The sequence below is a fragment of the Anolis carolinensis genome, chromosome 3 (assembly GCF_035594765.1).
Source record: "Anolis carolinensis isolate JA03-04 chromosome 3, rAnoCar3.1.pri, whole genome shotgun sequence".
Taxonomy (NCBI): Eukaryota; Metazoa; Chordata; class Lepidosauria; order Squamata; family Dactyloidae; genus Anolis; species Anolis carolinensis.
The window spans coordinates 114,651,636-114,672,509 of record NC_085843.1 but is presented as its reverse complement, the minus strand read 5'-3'; the positions used below and the strand labels follow the sequence as shown (position 1 = coordinate 114,672,509).

At 39.2% G+C, this 20,874-nt stretch overlaps 1 protein-coding gene across 3 annotated transcripts in view; it reads right to left on the bottom strand.

The window, feature by feature from the left end:
- The window catches only part of tmem182 (transmembrane protein 182), a 50,492-nt gene that overhangs the window by 10,985 nt on the left and 18,633 nt on the right, over positions 1 to 20,874 (bottom strand). For 2 of the 3 annotated variants that reach the window (XM_003224284.4, XM_062975398.1), the window contains exon 5: positions 16,299 to 19,418. In XM_003224284.4, coding sequence (XP_003224332.1) covers positions 19,195 to 19,418 — 224 coding nt within the window. In that variant the 3' untranslated portion in view covers positions 16,299 to 19,194. Of the gene's footprint in view, positions 1 to 16,298; positions 19,419 to 20,874 lie in introns of those variants that run through there. The other variant, XM_008116136.3, reaches the window with a different exon arrangement.

The window sequence follows — 20,874 nt, the reverse complement described above, 5'->3', positions numbered from 1 at the left end:
TTTTTAAATTATTATTATTATTATTATTATTATTATTATTATTATTATTATTATTACACAAAGTATGATGCATTACAGACAAGCTCTGTCTCCATGAATTTGCTCCACTGCACTTGTCTCACATCACTTCAGAGCTAGCCTTACCACATCCACCTCTGGAAGCTTCTGCATATTCCTAGTTCTAGAGAAAGCCATTGGGCAATATGTATCTGGAAGAGAGCCAGTTTCATGATGTAGTAGTTTGAGTGTTGCACCGCCACTCTGGAGACTAGAGTTCAAATCCCACTTAGCCATAAAACTAACTGGGTAACCAAATGCATGTTTTACTCTCTCAGCCTCAGAAGAAGACAAAGGTATATCTCACCTGAACAAATCTAGTCAAAAAAATGTGATAGATTTACCTTAGAGTCGCCATATGTTGAAAATTACTTGAAGGCACACAGAGTAACAACAGCTAAAAAGCACATTTTCTCACCTGCCTTTATAAAAAAATTCTGTTGTTACAGCAGGCTTTAATCTGGAAATCTACTGTTCTAACAGACTTGATCCTGCAACTTTAATAGAACACTAAGATACCTTTCTTTACAGCGAATGTCACAAATATACAGTGGGCCTTGATATATGCTTGAGTTTGGTTCCAGAACCACTACAACATGGACATCAATTCAAAATCAGTAGATGCTCAAGATCCATGGTATAAAATTGATATAGTGAAATGTTGACCCATATATAAAATGGCAAAATCAGTTTGCTTTTTGGAATTTTATGAACAAATATTTTCAAGCCATGGCTGGTTAAAACTGCAGAATCCATGGAAATGGAGGATCAATTATAATTGAAACAACTTAAGAATAAATAAAATGCTCTCCTCTTTTACTATTCGTCTTTTCTTCCCTCTGTTCCATATTGTCAGAATGAAAATGTTGAAGTCCCATTGAGTTTAGGACAGTGCAGTTTTGGCTGTGTACCGATGTGTTTTTGTTGCTGTTGCTATTGCTGTGTGCCTTCAAGTTGCCTCTGACTTACCCTACCACAGGATTTTCTTGGTAAAATTTACTCAGAGAAGGTTTGTATTGCCTTTCTCTGATCCGGGAAAGTTGTAATTTGCCCAAGGTTTTTCATATGTGGAGATTCAAATGATGTTTTCCCAGAGTGCAAAGACAAAGGTACCACTGACCATACAGTCCAGTTTAAAGCTAGCTGGAAACCAACATCAAATTATGTACTCTCAGCCTCCATCTTCTTTGTGTAAATCTCACCAAGAAAACCCCATGATAGCTTGGCTTTAGGGTTGCCATAAATCAGAAATGACTTGAAGACATACATCAACAGTGACATCATTTGGTTCCTCCATACATGTGATGGAAGGGAACACAGAATCCAATCCATAGTCTTCCTGTTCTTCTAACACATTTCAGGAACAGTTGGGGAAAGTATAGTTAAGCATCCTTATCTGGAATTCCCAAATCCAAAATACTTCAAAATTTGAAATTGTCTGGGTGGTTGAGATAGTGATTCCTTTCCTTTCTGATTCAGGCAAAATAAATCTCCAAGATATCATATTATATGTATTTGCAAATATGGGTATTCAAAAATCCAGGGAAAAAAATGAAATCCAAAACACTACTCATCCTAAGCATTTTGGATAATGGAAACTCAAACTGTATTCCAGTCCTGGAGCTGGTGTATATAAATTCCCTCCAACTTCACCCAAAGGGAGGAAAATCTTACCATTCTCATATATGCTCTCCCACTAAGAAAAACCAAACAAACACTCAGCAATTCCTAAAAGAGGGCAGGGTAAAAACTCTTTCTATCTTTCTGCCCGCATAAGTACATCTTGCTTTCAAATCTACCTGTGGTCAGATTGTCCTGCCTGTTATAATGCCAGCTGTTCTAATTGCCTAATTTGCTTCAAACTTAGTATTACAAGGAATGTATAATTGGCACCCCAAAGCAGCAGTACTGACCCCACATATCTGATGCCACATTGCAAAAGGTGTGTGACTTGTATCTCTATCTTCAGTCACTTTACTCCATCTACATCCTTGGGTGCAGCTTGAGAGATTGTGAGAAATCTCCAAGTGTGGTGATGTTGTTTCGTGCACTTCCATTTCAAAAAGAGAGAGAGGTGATTTTTTTAACCCTGCAGATGTGCAAGAGGAAAGGCAATGCTCCTGCCCTCAGAAGTAGGCATGTGTATCTCTCATAACATTTCCTTTGGCCCTTCTTGAGTAGATGGCATGTTATTAGCATCAGCAATTAACTTCCATGCTTTGATTTATGTGCAAAAGAGCACAAATGTGGACACAGTAGGCATAGCAATAAGTATTGAAAAGTCTCAAATTCAACTCATGGTACTTGATATGCACTGTGGATCCTACATAGAAGAAAAAAAGAGGAGATGGGTAATGGCGTAAAGCACCCTGGTATGTCAATCAACCTGAAAAATATTCTCAAGGAAAAATGATGATTTTAAATTATCACCCCTGGGGTGTGGTTTTAGGATGGTGGAGGGGGAGATGATGGTGGTGGTGATGATGATGGTGATGATGATGATGACAATCAATTCCCACTCGTACAATCAATCTCGACATCGTTTAGGAAGGATATGAAATGCTTCTATTCAATTTAGCCTTTTCAGTTGTGTTTATTGTAATGGTTTTAATGTTCTGCTCTTTTAAATTGTTTTTAATTATCTTGCCATTGTGTTGATTGCCACTTTTAGGGACAACATATATACACGTTGAGCATCCTTTATTTGAATGCTTGGGACTAGAATTGTTTTGGATTTCATTTTCCCCTCAGATTTTGGAATATTTTGAGATATCTTGGATATGGGACCCAAGTCCAAGCCACACAATTAATTTATGTTTCATATATATCTTATATAGGATGAAGGTAGTATACTTAGTCTGAAGGTCATTATGTATAAAATATTAAAAATAAGTTTGTTCATGGAACAAAGTTTGGGTACATTGAACCATCAGAAAGCAAAAGTGTTGCGATCTCAGCCACACATGTGTATAATTTTGGATTTCAGAGTATTTCAGATTTCAGAATTCCAGGTAAGTGATGCCAAACTTGAATGTATTGTGCACATGTGCATATGCATATGTAGCCAAGCCCAGTTTTTTGTATATGTAAGTGTGAATTTAGGCAAAGGCCATGGCAATTTCATAACCCGAGTAACAAAAACAATCTGCATAGAAGACAAATAAAATGCATTACAAACGACTTTTGAACCACTTTGAAATGGTAACAAATGGTTTGAACAGTGAATACAATGGCAATCCTTAAAATTAAAAATGAAGACAATTCAAAGCATTAATAAAATAAACTTGCGGTTTGCTGGCAGCTATGGAAAGTAATACTACCATTATAGATAATATAAAGTGCACGATCGTCCATTAATTCAGTCACTATATCCTGTTTAATTTTGTCGCAGGAGAATATTTGATAGCTTTCTTCCTCCTTGGGCCTGCATACAAGAGCTCAGATAATAAGTGATTTATAAGATCTTCAACATGATTGCAGCCAAAGATACACTGCTGTTCTGTCAGAAACATTTCTGTTGTTGTTATTGTTCTGATCAGCACTCACTACAATGTGTTCTCCATCTCTGCCTGCAGTGCTGCTCAGCTGTGTCTCTCTCTGGCACAGGGCTGGCGTTTCCACAGTCCACAGCGCCATCTCGTGGCAAAGTGTTAGACAAACCCCCGCTGGCTCCCCCGCTGCTCCACTCAGCAAGGGGCTGTGGAGTGCAAAATGAAGAGTCAGGGCAATCAGGCAGATTGATTCTCTTCTTTTCCTTCATGACTTAGTTGGGTCTCTCATCAAATGGAAGGCAGATCTATGTCGGCATGATTAATACTCTCAGTGCATTTCTACAATCTTCAAAAGCAGGGATAACAGTTGAGTCACATATCTAGAGACATACAAAAAGGCTGGGAGATATTCCCAATGCAGAGAAATAAATCTATACCTGGGGCAAATAACCTCACTATGCTGGGATTTTGCCCCATTAAGCTGATTGTTAGACTCAATCAGAATTTGTCTAAACGGTTTCTAGTCTCTGACTTTGGCCTTTTTTCCAGGGACAAACAAAGGTCCAGAGCTTGCAAAAATTACCTTTCTGAATTAAAATTCTCTGAATCTGCAACCAGCATGGTTAGGATTCTGGAAATGATAATCCACATGGTGATTTTAGTAAACTCTGTGAAAGGCTATAGCTCAAGAAAAAGGGTACATACTTTATAGGTAGAAAAATCTACTCTTCTTTCTAAGCCTCTCCAAATAGGACTTCCCAAGCCTCCCCAAATAGGACTTTTGCTTACAACTACAGTATGGTCCCCTTTCCTACCAACTTGGTACCCAGAGTTTCACTTACCCATGCTCCTGAAAAATATCTCCCCCCCCCCCCAAAAAAAAACCCCCAGAAGTGCTTGTTGGCCTCTCCATGTTTTCCACTGAAAATTCCAATTCTATGGTGTGCTTCCAATCCAAGTATAGTTAGTTACAGTATAGGGTTCTCTATCATCCGTGGTTTCAGATATCCACTGGATTCTTGCAACATATTCATGAGGGTCATACTGTAAACTGACAAAAGGCTATCAGTTCCACTTTCTCCTGTATTTGAACTTAAAAGCAAAATAAGACATAAAAAACTGCAATTCTTTCCATCTTCAGCATGCCATTTGTATAAAAGTACCCAGGAGAAGGAAAATGAAAACTATGCCCAGAATCATAATGGGCAGTTATGAAAATGTAACTACAGAGTTATGGGGCTGCTCAGTGAATTCTGATCCAACCCCACATCCCATGTCCTAGGAAACATCTGCTGTGATTGCTGTGTTCCTTTATTGTTCAGGAAACAGTTGACTGACCTGCCCACCTTATCCAGTAAGTGATTTGCAGTGCAACATACAGAAGCAGGACCACTGTTGCAAGTCCCCTTTCATGAAGGAGATCATTCCTATGAGCAGGTGTAGAAACATCATCAGCTGTTCCCCAACAAGTGGAGAATGGAAGCACAGTGATTTCTTCCTTGTAAGTGAGAACTGGGTTACGTTCATGGTTCCTATGTGTCCCTATGGAACCAACATGGTGCAATGGTTCGAGCACTAAACTACAAATCTAGAAAACAAGGTTTGAATTCTTGCTCAGCCATGAACACGCATTCAATAACCTTAGCCTCAGAAAACCAATGATACAGTTAGTTTACAGTCTCTGTAAATTAGAAACTGCTTGAAGGAACACAAGAACAAAGTGTCTCCTAAACTACAGTATGTAGGGATTGTGAATACCACACAGTTGTGAATACATCACTCCAGGTGATGCATTCATAACTCCACAGCAGGTTTACAGGCAGGATTACCCTCATCCATTTGACTGATCAAATTCGATAGGCAAAGGTATTCCAGACGTGTATGTGATTCCATTAGCATATTGTAGTTGATGAGCCTCCTGAGGAAAAAAAGTAGTAACTTAATTGAATGCTGACAAGATGGAACACAGAGGGATTCAAACCCAGACTGTCAAGAGTTCATTACTGAAACCCCTGGGCCTATACAAATAAAATTCAGTTTCTCCCATTATATTTTTTATCTCAATTTTTTTCATACTGAATATGAAGGGATTTGCAATTTTTGTCAAATTCAGAACAATAATTTCTTGAGTTAAAAATCTTATCCACTCCAGTTTCAAACCCTGGAGGATTATAAGTTAGTTGAGTGAATAGAGTGCTAAATGATCACACAGTATGCATGACAAGTTTTGTTTAAGCATCTTTATTTTAGTAAACCCCTATCTATTTTAGATTTTTTTTAAAAAAAATTGTGATGGCCAAACTGTTTTATTGTAGATTGCTAATCACCCCATTGGTTGTTGTTGTTGTACCTTCAAGTCAATTCTGACTTATGGTGGCCCTAAAGTGGGCCTATCATGGGATTTCCTGGGACTGGGAATGTATGACTATCCCAGGGCCACCCAATGGCCAAGCAGGACAGCTATGGAAGGCTAGGGATTGCTGCATTAGCCTCCTAGGAGAACTTGGAAAGCCACAACTGCTCCTCAACAAAAAAAATGTTCTTTCCAAAGCCTTTGAGATTATGGGGGCATTTTTACCATGTTATGATATGACTCAATAAAAAAGAAGGTAAGGCAAAAGGCAGTAGGAAAAGAGGAAGACCACATTCAAGGAACCCATGCCCCTGAGTCTACAATACCTGAGCAGGGCTGTTGATGACAGAGTTCCTTGAAGGTCTCTCATTCATTAAGTCAGTTAACAAAAACAACATAGATTATATGGTTCTATGAACAAAATTTTAAAGGTGCTGCCATACTTCTTTATTGTCCCTCCCTGTTCATCCTTTTTATTCTGCAAGAGACTAACCTGGCTACTAGTTTGATAACAGTTTTATGATAGCTTGAGTTTTCATGGATTTCAATCTGTACTTCAGTCAAGTGCAGGGCATAGTATTCATAATAAAGAATTAATCAAACAGCTATTCAGTACCAGTCCTTAAATTAAGCACTATGAGGTGGATGCCTTAGCATGTCAATCAAGGCAGCAAACTCTTAGCTATTACCACTGTTGTGTTTTTACTGCCAAACACCTATGAGATTTTCTGCCTTGAATACCAAAATGACTTATACGGGGTATCAAGTGCCTTGTGGTTGTTTTTTTTTGCAAGGGGGGGGGAGACATTTAGACTTCTGCCTTGGCAGCCTTCCATCCAAACTCTGAACCTTCCAATGAATTTGCAGATCCATAGCAACCTCTGGTGCAGTATTTATTTATTATTTATTTCCATCATTTCTATCCCGCCCTTCTCACCCGAAGGGACTCAGGGTGGCTTACAAAACTGGGAGAATTCAATGCCAATACACAACAATACAAAATAATAAAACATAAGCAGTTAGATACAGATTTAAAACAATACAAAATACTTGAGCCATTCATCCACAAAACCTTGTACATAAACCTTAGTCCAGATCGAGTCGGAGCCAACAAAACTTATTCTTTGAACGCTTGCTCGCATAGCCAGGTCTTCGCTTTCTTTCTAATACTCAAAAGGGATGGAGCCTGCCAGATGTCACTAGGGAGGGAGTTCCACAGCCAAGGAGCTACCACTGAGAAAGCCCTGTCTCTCGTCCCCGCCAGGCACACCTGTGAGGCTGGTGGGACCAAGAGCAGGGCCTCCCCTGAAGATCTTAAATTACATGGTAGGTCATAGCTGGAGACACGTTCGGACAAGTAAGTTGGGCTGGAACCGTTTAGAGCTTTATAGGCTAAAGCCAGCACTTTGAATCGTGCTCAGTAGCTAATCAGCAGCCAGTGGAGCTGACGTAACAGAGGAGTAGTGTGCTCCCTGTACGCCACTCCGGTTAACAACTTGGCTGCCTCCCGTTGGACTAATTGAAGCTTCCAAACAGTCTTCAAAGACATGGAGTGCATTGCAGTAGTCTAATCGGGATGTAACAAGAGCATGGACCACCATGGCCAAGTCCGGCTTCCCAAGGTATGGGCGCAGCTGGCGCACAAGTTTTACTCTAGGTCGGTATCATGCTCTATTTTAAAAATATTTTCTTACTAAAAATCCATAGTAATTCTTGACTGCTTCATACTGCCAGTTGGGGTTTGCCCCAGATATGACAGTAATTTTTAAAAAGTATTGTGAAGCCTCTTCATAAGGCATGTTAGTAAGGTAATAACTTTACTAGGCCTTCATCTTGGGCCTTTTCACACCACATAATTATACAGCTACCATTCCACTGTAATGCCCATTGCAGCATTCTATAGAATTCTGGTCATTTGATGAGACACTGATTCTCTCTGGCCAAGAACCTCAACACTGGAGTGCTGTGTGGTTCACAGGCTGTATGGTCGCATTCTAGCAACATTTTCTCCTGATGTTTCACCTGCATCTGTGCCTGGCATCTTCAGAGGATGCTGGCCATGAAAGCCTTTGACAATACATTGAACCTCAACACTGCTTCCTAAATGGCAAATCCTAGAACTACATAGAGTGCGACCATGGCAGCTAGACTGGGATAATAGTGCTATAGTTTTGTAGCATGAAAGGGTGTCATCTATTTACTATGCTGGTGTCTGTGTTGACTGTACTTTGCTGCTGTAATGTTGTCACCACTATTTGAGCCTGCCTGTGGTATTGTTTAATACGGGGGGCTGTCCCATGGTTCTTTGACAGTTTGTTAAAGGAGGAGGAAAGCTATTGATCAAATGCCCTGACAGTGTCGATTCGAAAGCAAAGCATGTATACCAAAAGTGAACACCTCCTCTGCATGCTACATCTTAATTTAAGGGAATGATGACTTTGGAAGACAAGTGACAAAGTATTTTAAAATAAATGACAACTTTCATCACATATTTTCACTTGGCAGGGTGGTAATTTATCTGATCTGTTTTAGCGATGAGGAATTAGGGGCAGGAATGGAGGGGATGATTATACCTAGAGTGAAGGGAAACATTGTCAGTTATGAAGTAGCATGTAATATATTGTCTAGTATTAATCTAAAGGATTACCAAGCAAGTCTGTCAAACAGGCCATCTTTTATAACATTGCTCATTTTTGTTGTTAGTATGTTTTCCTCAGAACAGACTTTTTATTGTCAAAAATATCATTAAGCTAGGATCATTTCCTCTGTGTGTGTTTGCAGGCATGCATGTGTATAATTGTGTGTAGGCATATCTGTATACATATCAACTGTATATTTGTGTGCATGTATATATTACAATAACATATATCCAAAAAACAGGACTGTTCCAATCGCATAGTAGTAGAAACCAGCGGTTCTTCTCTCGAAGTATAAGGCCAAGTTTTTCATGTAAGTACAGTAGAGTCTCACTTATCCAACACTCGCTTATCCAATGTTCTGGATTATCCAATGCATTTTTGTAGTCAATGTTTTCAATACATTGTGATATTTTGGTGCTAAATTCGTAAATACAGTAATTACTACATAGCATTACCGCGTATTGAACTACTTTTTCTGTCAAATTTGTTGTATAACATGATGTTTTCATGCTTAATTTGTAAAATCCTAACCTAATTTGATGTTTAATAGGCTTTTCCTTAATCTCTCCTTATTATCCAACATATCCGCTTATCCAACATTCTGCCGGCCCATTTACGTTGGATAAGCAAGACTCTACTGTAAATGGTTTCTACTTCTATGTGATTGGAACAGTCCTGTTTTTTGGATATATGTTATTGTAATATATACATTGAGTTTATTTGGTTATTTTCATATTACCACTAGCAGTGGATTTGGTTTCCACAGTTTTAGGGGAACCCATTGTTCTTTTAGTATATACTGTTGACCTTTGGAAGCATTTCAAGTTGGGTAGTATATACAGTCCGTCCTTAGAATCCACTGGGAGTTGGTTCCAGAACCCACAGTGGATACCAAAATACATGGACACTCAACTCCCCTCATGTACAATGGCATTAGAAAATGGTTTCCTTTATATAAAATGGCAAAACCGAGGTTTGCTTTTTGAGATTAAATTTTTTTTCAAGCCATGGATGGCAGAAGCTGTGGATATGGCGAGTTAACTATTAATATTTAAAATACATACATACAGTACACGTTTTTGAAATATTGTAAGTGTGGCCACACCAGAGATATACAGAATAGCATAATGATACACACTTTGCATTAAAAACAAACAAAACAATGGCACTCATTTCCCTCCCCATCCACACACATACTTTTAATGTAAACTTAGGCCCCTTCCACACAGTTGTATAAAATCCACACTGAACTGGATTATATGGCAGTGTGGACTCAGATAACTCAGATATAATCTACCTTGACATTCTGGGTTATATGACTGTGTGGAAGGGCCCTAAAAGATTCTGATTGTGGGTTTGGAAACTGGTCCAATTCTTTCTTAAGTCATTCACAAATATCCTTGACAAGTCATTTCTTTCTGCTTAGCACTTTTAATTTTCTGTCATTTGTAAGCTCTTAAGCAAATGTAAGAGGGAAGAGAAGCTAATGTATCTGATAATTCACTATATCTGACTCACAACCTCACTGGATTTCCCCTGTGGTGTTAGCAAAACACTGTTCCAAAAAGTAATAACATACAAAAATGAAAGGATCATAGAGATCATGTCATCAAATTTAATTTCAGAGAACAAAAAAAAAACCTCTGTGAGATAATTTCTGTTTAGATCAGTCACAAATGTAGTTGGGAACATTGGTGCCAAATGCTGTAGTGTGGTAATATGATCTAAGCTTAAAATAGCTGCCAAGTATACCATGTGGTGACTGGCACTATTATATGTGTTGTAGTGTGAATGATCTGTTTCAAAGTAAAACTACATAACATCAAGCTATACCAATGAAGAAAGGGTTCACATTAACCCTTCTAAGTTTTACCCTCCTATAGTTCTTAAAATGCTAGAGTTTTCATTCCAAACCTCCCCCCCCCCCGCCCCGCACACACACACACACACACACACACACACACATTAACACATACCTGACTTGAATGCTGGGTTTGATGTTCCAATTGGTAAGGTACACTCTGTTACTGGCTTAGAGATAGAGTACATGCTTTGCATACAAAAAATTCCACATTCAGCTCCCAAGAGCTACAGTTAAAAGGGTCAGGTGATGTGACAGTACCCTAAGGAGCTTATCATAGTGAGAAGGGATGGGCAAGATCAGAATGAGCAAATGCCAGCCCATAGACCATGTGTAGCCCCTAAGGCAGTTTTGGGGCACCACAGGTTAAAGGGTAACTTCTAAGGGCCTCATCACACTTGAGCATTTTTCCACTTCAATCCACTTTAAATGCTGTGACTGCCCTCTGCAGAATTTTGGGGCTTGTAATTTGGGGAGGGGGCAGGGCTTCTCTGGATGAGCAGTTTAAAGGCCCCTCCCTAAACTACAAACTCCAGAATTCTGCAGAAGGCAGTCACTGCAGAATTCTGGGGTTTTTTGTCACGACTGAAATGTGGAACAGTAACCATCCAGCTTTCTTTCTCTAATTAGATCATTCTCTTACTACTTTTAATCAGTCACAAGGAACTTAATGAAAGGCTCAGCAACAACTTTTGAAGAGCATCTAAAAACAAACAAACTGAAGAAACTTACAAAATTGTCTCCATAGTGTCACCCAGGACATTCCATATAAATCAATATATACATAATCATGTAAGGTAATATATTTAATTGGAAAGTTATAGGGTGTCATTTACAAGTATTTAAGAAAATAATGCCTCACAAACAGTAACAATTCTAACAGTAGCAATAAGAACGTAGTCTTTGGGACCCAAGGATCTGAAAGACCTCTGCTCACGCAGGTCTCCCATGCCTTAAGTAATTTTTAAAGGTTTTAATCCAAGTTCCTCAGTAAATGCAAATGTCAGCTATCCAAGCACAATGAAAACCAAGACACTTTATGTTGGATAAAGGGAACAATTTTATTGGTTACAGCTTATCCAGGTTGGCACATCTGCTAGGTCATGGATCCTCCTATCTGAGTGGCAAGTTTGCCATGCTGTATTATCTCACTCCTTAGACAACTGCTGGGCCAGTCTAGCCGTGGGCTGTTTCAGGATATCTGAATTGCTGATATGGTGTGTATCGGCCCATGCCTGGACAGTCACTGTCACAGCTGCATCCCAGAACCAGTGTTTCTGAGCTGCAAGCCCCTTCAATTGCCAGTATGTACTGACCTACATTTGTAACCAGGATCCAGATCAACCACCCAACCCATCATTGTGATAATTATAATGCAGGAAGAGGAGGGTGGGCTGGAGTTCCAGATGAGACCGATTGTCCCCATCCTTTGTGCCAGTTTACAAGCCCTGTTGTGAAATACGTTGTGGAGAAGGCCTTTTCATTGCTGGTAACCTAGATATGGAACTCTGAAGGAATGTGATGCAGTCTTTTAGCAGACCTGGGTCTGATCAGGATTAGACAGATTAATCCTCCCTCTCCTTGATCACATAGGCACCTTTGGGGATGTCAACAAAGGCATTCGGCCACAACAAGGAGATCTCTGAAGTGACCATCAGCGGGGCCAAGTCAGATTCAATCTGGACTCTTTTATTCACCAATGCTGAAGCAAGGGAGTGGAGCTTCTGAACAGATTCCTCAGAACAGTGTAGATGAGCTCCGAGTTGATGATGCTTTTGGACTTGCCTAACAGTCTTCTTAGGCTCCTACATATTCCTCGGAATTCCTCAGAACTGTGTAGATGAGCCTTGAGGTAATGACACTTGAATGGTCTTTTCAGGCTCTACATATTTAAGACTATTTTTGACATTAAATATAATGAACCTGAAGATTTATAACTGACAAAATGGCACACAACGTTCTTTAGAGAATTATGTGGGATGACAAATTTACTCTGGATTCTACGATCACTCCACCCACAATTGCTTCAAGTTCAAAAGGAGTTCTGCTGATTTCAGCTTTCGATCATTGTTCTGTTTTTGTACATTTGCTAAAAATGTAAATTACATGTAAAGAGGAGATAATAAAATCTCTCACAGAGAAAGGGAAGGAGGGGGGGAGGGAGGGAGGGGGGGAGAGAATTCCAGCATATATTTGCCATTTTGTAAGCAGAGGGTGCTAAGAAAACCAAGTTTGGGGGAAATTACTTTCTGATCTATAACTGAGCAGATAAGGGAAATATGGGGCAAATGCTTGAAACCTGTCCAATATATCAGTGCTTTTACTATTTTTCAAAATCCAGTTTGTCATGTCAATTCACACACTAGTTTTGGGAAATTTCAACATCTATGTTGAGGCAGGATGTCATAGCTACAATCACAACCATGGAACAACACGTTACAAAATATGGTTGACATGATTTTTGTGTTTGACTAAACATTAAGAAGAACTTGCTTGTGGTAAGACAGCAGTGGAACATGCTGCCTTGGAAGGTGATGGAATCTTTAGAGCAGTGGTTCTCAAAGTGTGCTCCACTGAACCCTTGGGGCTCCGCAAAGCATATGAGGGGCTCCACGCTTTCTTCCTCCTCCCCTCCTCTTTCTCCCCTCTCTAAGATTTCTCTCCTTTTTACTGCTCCTCCCCCTCCCCCTGCCTCCCTCTTCACCAAAACCCTTTTCTACCTTCCTCCCTTGATGCCAAAAGCCTTTTCCCTCGGCTCCCTTTCCGCCAACGGCTTTTTTCTTTGCCTCTATTTCTAGATAGCCATCTGTTGGAGTGCTTTGATTGTGTTTTTCCTGCATGGCAGAAGGGAGTTGAACTGGATGGCCCCTGGGGTTTCTGTTGTTGTTGTTGTTGTTGTTATTACTATTATAAAGGCTGAGTGGCCATCTGCTTTGATTGTACTTTTCCTGCATGGCAAAAGAGGGTTGGATTGGATGGCCCCTGGGGTCTTCTATAGAAATACTGTTAAGTTTATGTTAGTTAAAAAGTTTGCCCATGCTTGATAATATATATATATATATATAATCAATATATACACACACATACACACACACACACATTATATATATAACATAATGTCTAATATAATATATAAACATTTCTTAGGGTTCCACAAGAAACTTTTGCTTCAAAAACATCTCGGCGGCTGAAAGGGTTTGAATACCCCTGCTTTAGAGGTTTTTAAGTAGAGACTGAATGACCATCTATTGTGCATGGCCCCTGTGATCTTTTCCAACTCTATGGCTCTGTAAGGAACTGTGGCTTTGTGTTCAGATCATTTCTTTGTGAACTTTGGTTTGGCAATAGAATGACCTCTGAAGGAAGGTGGATTATACCTTCTTTCAAGGAAGAAGACATTTTATTAAGATGGTCAACTCCCAGAAACTTATGGAATCTGAAGAATTCTTGAATGTTCTGGTCTATCTTCCACCTGAACGATTTGATCAAGGTCTTGGTAGCATTATAGAATGATGAGATGGAAAGCATCAGTGCAGTCTGGTATTGTGGACCCTATAATTCACCTCATATGCAGGAAGTCTATAAATGATCAAGCAGGTTAGCAAAAGTGCAGATGATGAAGTTCATAAAGCAAATGAAACAAATATTAGTAAAATCTCTTTTTTGTTTCTGTTATGCTAGTGAGGTTAGCAAAATAAGTCATATCATGCCTCCACTCTTGCATCCTTAACATGTCACCCAGCACATTGTTCTGGGAGATGAAGCATTTGTTGCAATCAGGGGGACCAACAGTGGAATCCTCAGGTCCCTTCTGTGACAAATTTGTCAGGTACTTTGGCGATAAAAAAAAGCCAAACTCTGTGCTCAAACTCTGATAACACAGTTATCATAGACTCTGAAGAAGTGCCCAGTGGTCTATCTGATCAGGTTTCCTTCTATTGGTGTCAGTTATTGCAGCTTGAGGACATGAGCAAGATACTCGAATTAGTCCATTCCATCACAAGCTTGACCCTTGTCCATGTTGGCTGTTCAAACCTATTCCAGGAGGTGGTAAATGTTTCACTATATCAAGAGTAGGTGCCTTCTACCTTGAAGGAAGGTGTGATCCACCACCTCCTGAAGTGGATCCACACAGACCCGGAGATATAAGAAAACTAGCACACATTAACATACCCTCTTTGACCAAGGGATCTGGGTGTGGGGTGGGTTAATATTATTGGAGGAAAGGAAACAGTCATTCTTGGAGGAAACTGGTTATCTGGATGAATTTTAGTCTGGCTTCAAGCCCTAGTCACTCTGATTGAAAACCTGTTATGGTGATAGCCATAATCGGTTTTCCTGGATTTTTCAATGGTGTATGATTTTACTGAATCTTTTAGTGGCCTTGATAGCATTGATGATGGTATATGACAGGACTGGGAATAGGGGGCACTGGATTACCATGAATTCCTGTTCAGTCCCATAGATATAAGCTCTGAAATGCCACAGAGTTCCACCTTGTCTCACATGTTGTTCAATATATTTTTCAAGTAGCTAGGGGAGATCTTTAGAGAGTTTGGGAAAAGGTGCTATCAGTATGGTGATGAGACTTTACTTATGCTTAACATTAGATTCAATGGTTTTGTTGATGTGGTGGACCACTGCCTCCATTCTGTAACAGATTGGGTGAGGATCAATAAACTGAAACTAAATGCTTCAGATGGAGGTTTGTGAACTGGCGATTCTCAAGACTGAGAGATGAATGCGGTTGCACTGCCTCTGAAGGAACAATTACTTGGGAGTACTCACAGATCCATGTTTCTCCCCGGTGGCCCAAGTAGACTGCAGCTCGAAACCCTCTGACACCAGCTGCAGCCCTCCCTGGACTCACAATAATCAATGCACCAGTAATTTCTCAATTAGACTACTATAATGCTCTTACGGGAGACTGAAGATGACTGGAAAATTTTTGATTGTGCAGTGAAGTAGCAAGACCAGAGTTTCATCTAGACAACACATAACACTAATTCAGTTCTGGTCTGAATTCAAGGTGATTATGATATTGAAATTCCTACACAGCTTAGGGCATTGACATTTGAAGAGGTGTTTCTACTTGTAGGTACCTGTTTGCAAACTGAGACATTTTGGAAGGGTGGTCCTCCATATCTCACTGCTACAGTGATTCTCAACCTGTGGGTCCCCAGATGTCTTGGCCTTCAACTCCGAGAAATCCAAACAGCTGGTAAACTGGCTGGGATTTCTGGGAGTTGTAGGCCAAAACACCTGGGGACCCACAGGTTGAGAACCACTGCACTAGTAGGAGTGATATTTTGTATGAGGACATGAGAGAGAGTTTTGTCTGCCATGGCACCTCATTGTGTAGTTTCCTCCCTACAGATCCAATTGGTGCTAGTCTTGATTTCTTTTAGGCATCAAGTTAAAACAAGGCTTCTTACTAAAACTTTTGCAGCCTATCTTTTTTTAAGTATACATCCATGGATTTAACTGTTTTTGCCCTTGTTGTTTCAGCTTAGTAAAATGCTTTTGTCCTCCATAAATTATTCTGTTGTTTCTATCTGGAAGTGTTTACAATTGTTTCTATTGATTTACTTGTCAGCCCTCCTAAGATTTCACAATAGTGAGCATGATGCAAGTATTTGTTTCGATATAATTTAAATATATAAATGCTACAACCCAAAATGTAGCCTGGAGGTATGTAGGGCAACATCTACACGGAGTTTGAGGCCAGGGCTCATACCAGCTCAAAGTATAGGCAGGAGAAAAGGTGATAAAGGTAGGTAACACTGGCCCTGAAATAAAATAGTTATCCAAGCAAGTTTCAGGTCCCATTGTTGTGCTAAATTAATGAAATTCAACTTCACCATTTGGAAAGGGAGAGAAGCCTTCCTTCATACAAATATTTTCTTAATTAACCTTTTATTTTAAAAAAGAGAACATACAGCAATTTTTCATAGAAAACATATGTCAAACACACACACACATCTAGATATATTTAAGAAATTCAATTATAATATATTCCTGGCAAATGCTGGAATAAGAATTTTATCTATGCAATCTGTCCATATTTTCAGGATGTAGCTTTGGCATAGATTTAGTTGTTAATCACTTTCTTCTGGCTCATCGATCGTGAAATAAATAGCCACTCCTGATCTGAGCTCTGTATTATTCAGTAATGCATACAGAGAGAAATCTGGATGGCTTTTTTTCTTTCTAATTACATCCTTTTAAAGATCAACCATAGCCTGGACCCAGATGACATGCAGGACAACCAGCCCTGCAGTCAGTTAGATGTAGGTTAACTATTATGACATGTTTCCATGCTCTTAACAATGTATCCCTCCACGAGTCCTGCTACATGCCACAGTTAAAACACCATGATTTCATTTTAACTGCAGCTCTATGCTACAGACAGTGGAATTGGTAATTGGGGGGGGGGGGGGAATCATTAGAACTCTCAGAGAGTTTTAATGCCTTACTAAACTAAAAAATACCAGGATTTCATACAATGTTGGCATGGTAGTAAGGTGGAATACAGTGCTATAATAGTGGAGTATGAAAGAGCCCCAGATGTTGTTGGACTGAAGTTCACAGCATCTCTGACTGTTGAATATGCTGACTAGAATTGATGTGAGTTATGATCCAAATTTCACCTAGAAGACCACAGGTTGCACTTCCTTGATGTAGGAAATAGACTGTAGAATATATTTCCTTGTAAACATGTGGAAAGTTCTTCTCTGAATCACTTCAGTAGGTAAGCAGGATTATAAGAATCTGAAGAGATCTTGACGGTCAGCTGGACATGGAAACAGAACTGATCCCAGGGTGGGTTCCTGCCTCTGTCAGTGGATTCTGTTAGGATTATCTGGCTGGGCTGGCAGCACCCAAACAACAATGGACAGATGCGCCTAAGCAGCCATTAATTTTTTGACAATGCTCCCAACGCTCCAAAAGTTGTTGGGAATTGAAAGAATGGCTAGCTAGCAGGCAGTGCTCAGATAGTTCAGATTACTTCCCCACCATAAAAGTGGGGAAGTAATCCCAGAGTTATCTTCAACACTGAAATCTGTTAACAGATACTGAGCTCCAACTGCAAGGAAGAGTTTATTTCCCCATCAGCCTCGTTGATCTGAAAAGAGAACGAGATGAACAAGCGTGGGCATATTCTGGAGCTCAGAGAATTGCACCAGCTAATTTTGACATTTTGAAGCTGCCATTTTGACAACCAGAAATGATGTTGCAACACTCCTGGTCAGCTTATTTGAGTAATCCAGTTCTGGGCAAAAGGTAGGATATAAATAATATTTATAAAAATAATAGGATATAATTATCAGTGGTATCCTGTTAAAGTGAAAAGACCAATATCATTATTATTATTGCTTCTGATTTTAAGCAGCTATTGGTAGGGCTCTGCTTACTGTGTAAATTAATGTGTAAAACTTCACATCTTTCTATCACATATTTCTTTTTCTTCTTTGGGTATGGTGCAAAAAGAGTCAGGAAGGTGTCTGATGAACTATAAGCCAAATGACTTGGCCAAATGAGTCAGGCCATAACTGCAAGGGGGAGAAAAACAACGAAGGCAAAATACATAATACATCTTCTACAATCAAACACACCAAAAACAGAAAATCAAGCTTTAGAACAAAAGCCTAATGAAATATGCTTTTGCAGAGGACTTAATCCATAAACCCTTCTGTTCTCCTGCGCTGTTTTTTTTTTAATCATTTGAACAACATGGAAGCATTGGATAAGAAATTATGTGGCTTTCCAGATATTGTTGGACTGAAGTTATCATTTACCCTAGCTAGCACAGCTAATGGTGAGGCATGTCAGGAGCTGCTGGAGAACTCATACCCCAGTATCTGTCTGGCAGTTCTTAATAGAGTAGACATATTGAATAAATATAGCTTACCTAAAGTGTTGACCTAAACTCCACTGATTCAGTGAAATTGCTCTAAATTGGCGAAGGCCAGATGTGAGAATCATATAGCACTTTAATTATTGTTAAATTGCAACTCCCAACTATTGGCTATACAGTGGGCACTTAGTATCTACTAGGGTTTGGTTCCAGGACCTTCCATGGATACCAAAATCTGTGGGTGCTCAAGTTTCATTATATACACATAGTAAAAAAAAAAAAAGTCATTTGTATAAAATGGCAAAATTAAGGTTTGCCTTTCAGATTTTTAAAAATATTTTCAAGCCATGGATGGTTGAATCTATGGGCGCAGAATCACTGGCTACAGGTGGCTGATGATACTGTCTACGTTTGCTGGTATTTGCACAACATCTGGAAGGTCACCCCTGATTCAGGCTATACATAGCAGCATCAAAGCACTATTCCACTGACCTCATCTTTTGTACTTCCATGTTAGCTAAAACATTCCACAGACAATTGGATGCTATTTTAAGAGCCAGAACATTTGCTCAGATTAAACCTAATGAAAAGTATTGAAACAAGAGATAATAGGAAACTGAAATGCTCTGTGGAACATTTGTTAGTTCCAGCATAAGTACTTCTGTCATGACCATTTATACATTAGTGACCTAATAAGAGAAGACACATGGTCAAGCTTACTCAGAGCTAGACATACTTACTTGGAACCAAGTGCCATTTAATTCAGTAAGGACTCACATCTGAGTAGACATGTGCAGGACTATGCTACTTGCCTAAGTAGACTTAAAATGGCACTATCAATAGACTGGACCATAGAAGAAATAATAGTAATAATAATGTATAAAAATAGCTTCTCAGCAAACCTTCCCTATGATTCCAATATTTCAAAAACTCAACTAATCAGAGTGGAGGTAAATTGTACGTCCTACCAGTAGGAAAAGCATTCCTGAAAACACAGTAAAAAATATTCCAACTGGAGCCAACATAAAAGACCAACCGTAGCGTGCATAGAGAGAAAAATCTGGACAGTCTATTTTCTTCATAATTACATAGTTTTCAAGATTCGCCATTGCCTGGACCCAGATGACGTACAGCACCACCACCAGTGTGAACAAAATACCTAGAAAGAAGAAATCAAGTTTTATTGAAGATAATAGTTTTATCAGACTGCAACCCAGAAATAACTGTGGTCATGCTGGCTGAGGAATTTGGGGGAGTCTATTAAAAAAACCTTGCCCCTTGCCCTCCCAGCAGTAGAAATACCTGGAAGACACAGTGAAATACCTTCTCAGCAAACCTTTCCTATCACCCCCATTTCAAAAACTCAACTAATTAGAGTGCAGGTAAACTGTATAACATACACCACGCAACTCATTTAATATCAATTTATCTTCAATAACCATAGGAATTGAGAGGATGTAGAGACCAGAGTAGACGAGAACAGACACTGCACAGGTGTAAGCAAATTTCTTCATTGTTTAAAGGACGGAAACCATCCTTTAATGAAACTCAGCAGAAATACAGGAAGCTGCCTTTGACAAAGGGAGATTATTGATTCATCTAGCTCAGCAGGGGGGCCATTAATTAGCAGCTGAGTTTCAGGCTGGGGTATTTCAACTAGAAAAGCTGGGAATTGAACTGTTACAGAGGGGAAATTGATCTGTATATGAACACAGATCTTTTCTCTCCAAGTTAGATAGCTCTCGTTATATTTTAGGTTTATCTGTAAAGTCACTGAATGATGCTGGGAGTTGTAGTATGGCAAAGAAACTTTTTTCTTCTGGCTCTGATAATAATATTGAACTTGCTTATTACAAGAATTTATAAAATTGCTCTGAACACTCTGACCAACTGCCTCAATTTGGCAAAAGACAGTCCTGACTAATTCTCTGTTTTTCCACTTTTTAACTGCTTTTAAAGTTTTTCTTTCCTTGTCCCACTTCCCTCTGTTGTCCTCTGCTAACATCAATGGCTGCAAACTCAGTTCTCCTTCATCCTCAAGACATTTTGGTCAATGAGATGGAAATCCAAGTAGAACTCACTACTATTTGTGAATAATAATGATAATGATAATAATATGTTTTATTTATTATCCGCCTCTCCTTTTTGGCTTGAGGCGAGGCACAACATAATTAAATACATCTATAAAAGCACACAATAAAGCACAATTAAAATACAACCATTAAAGCTTATATTAAAACACACAAAAGGTAAAACACAATACACATTGAATGCGTAATTTATTTATTTATTTACAACATTTATATCCCGCCCTTCTCACCCGAAGGGACTCAGGGCGGCTTACAAAAATTGGCAAAATTTAATGCCCAAAATGCAATCATAAAAACAAAATAATATAAACAGATCCATTAATAACATTGTTAAAACACATTATAAAAACCTTAAAAAAGTATATACAGTAGAGTCTCACTTATCCAAGCCTCACTTATCCAAGCCTCTGGATTATCCAAGCCATTTTTGTAGTCAATGTTTGCAATATATCGTGATATTTTGGTGCTAAATTCGTAAATACAATAATTACAACATAACATTACTGGGTATTGAACTACTTTTTC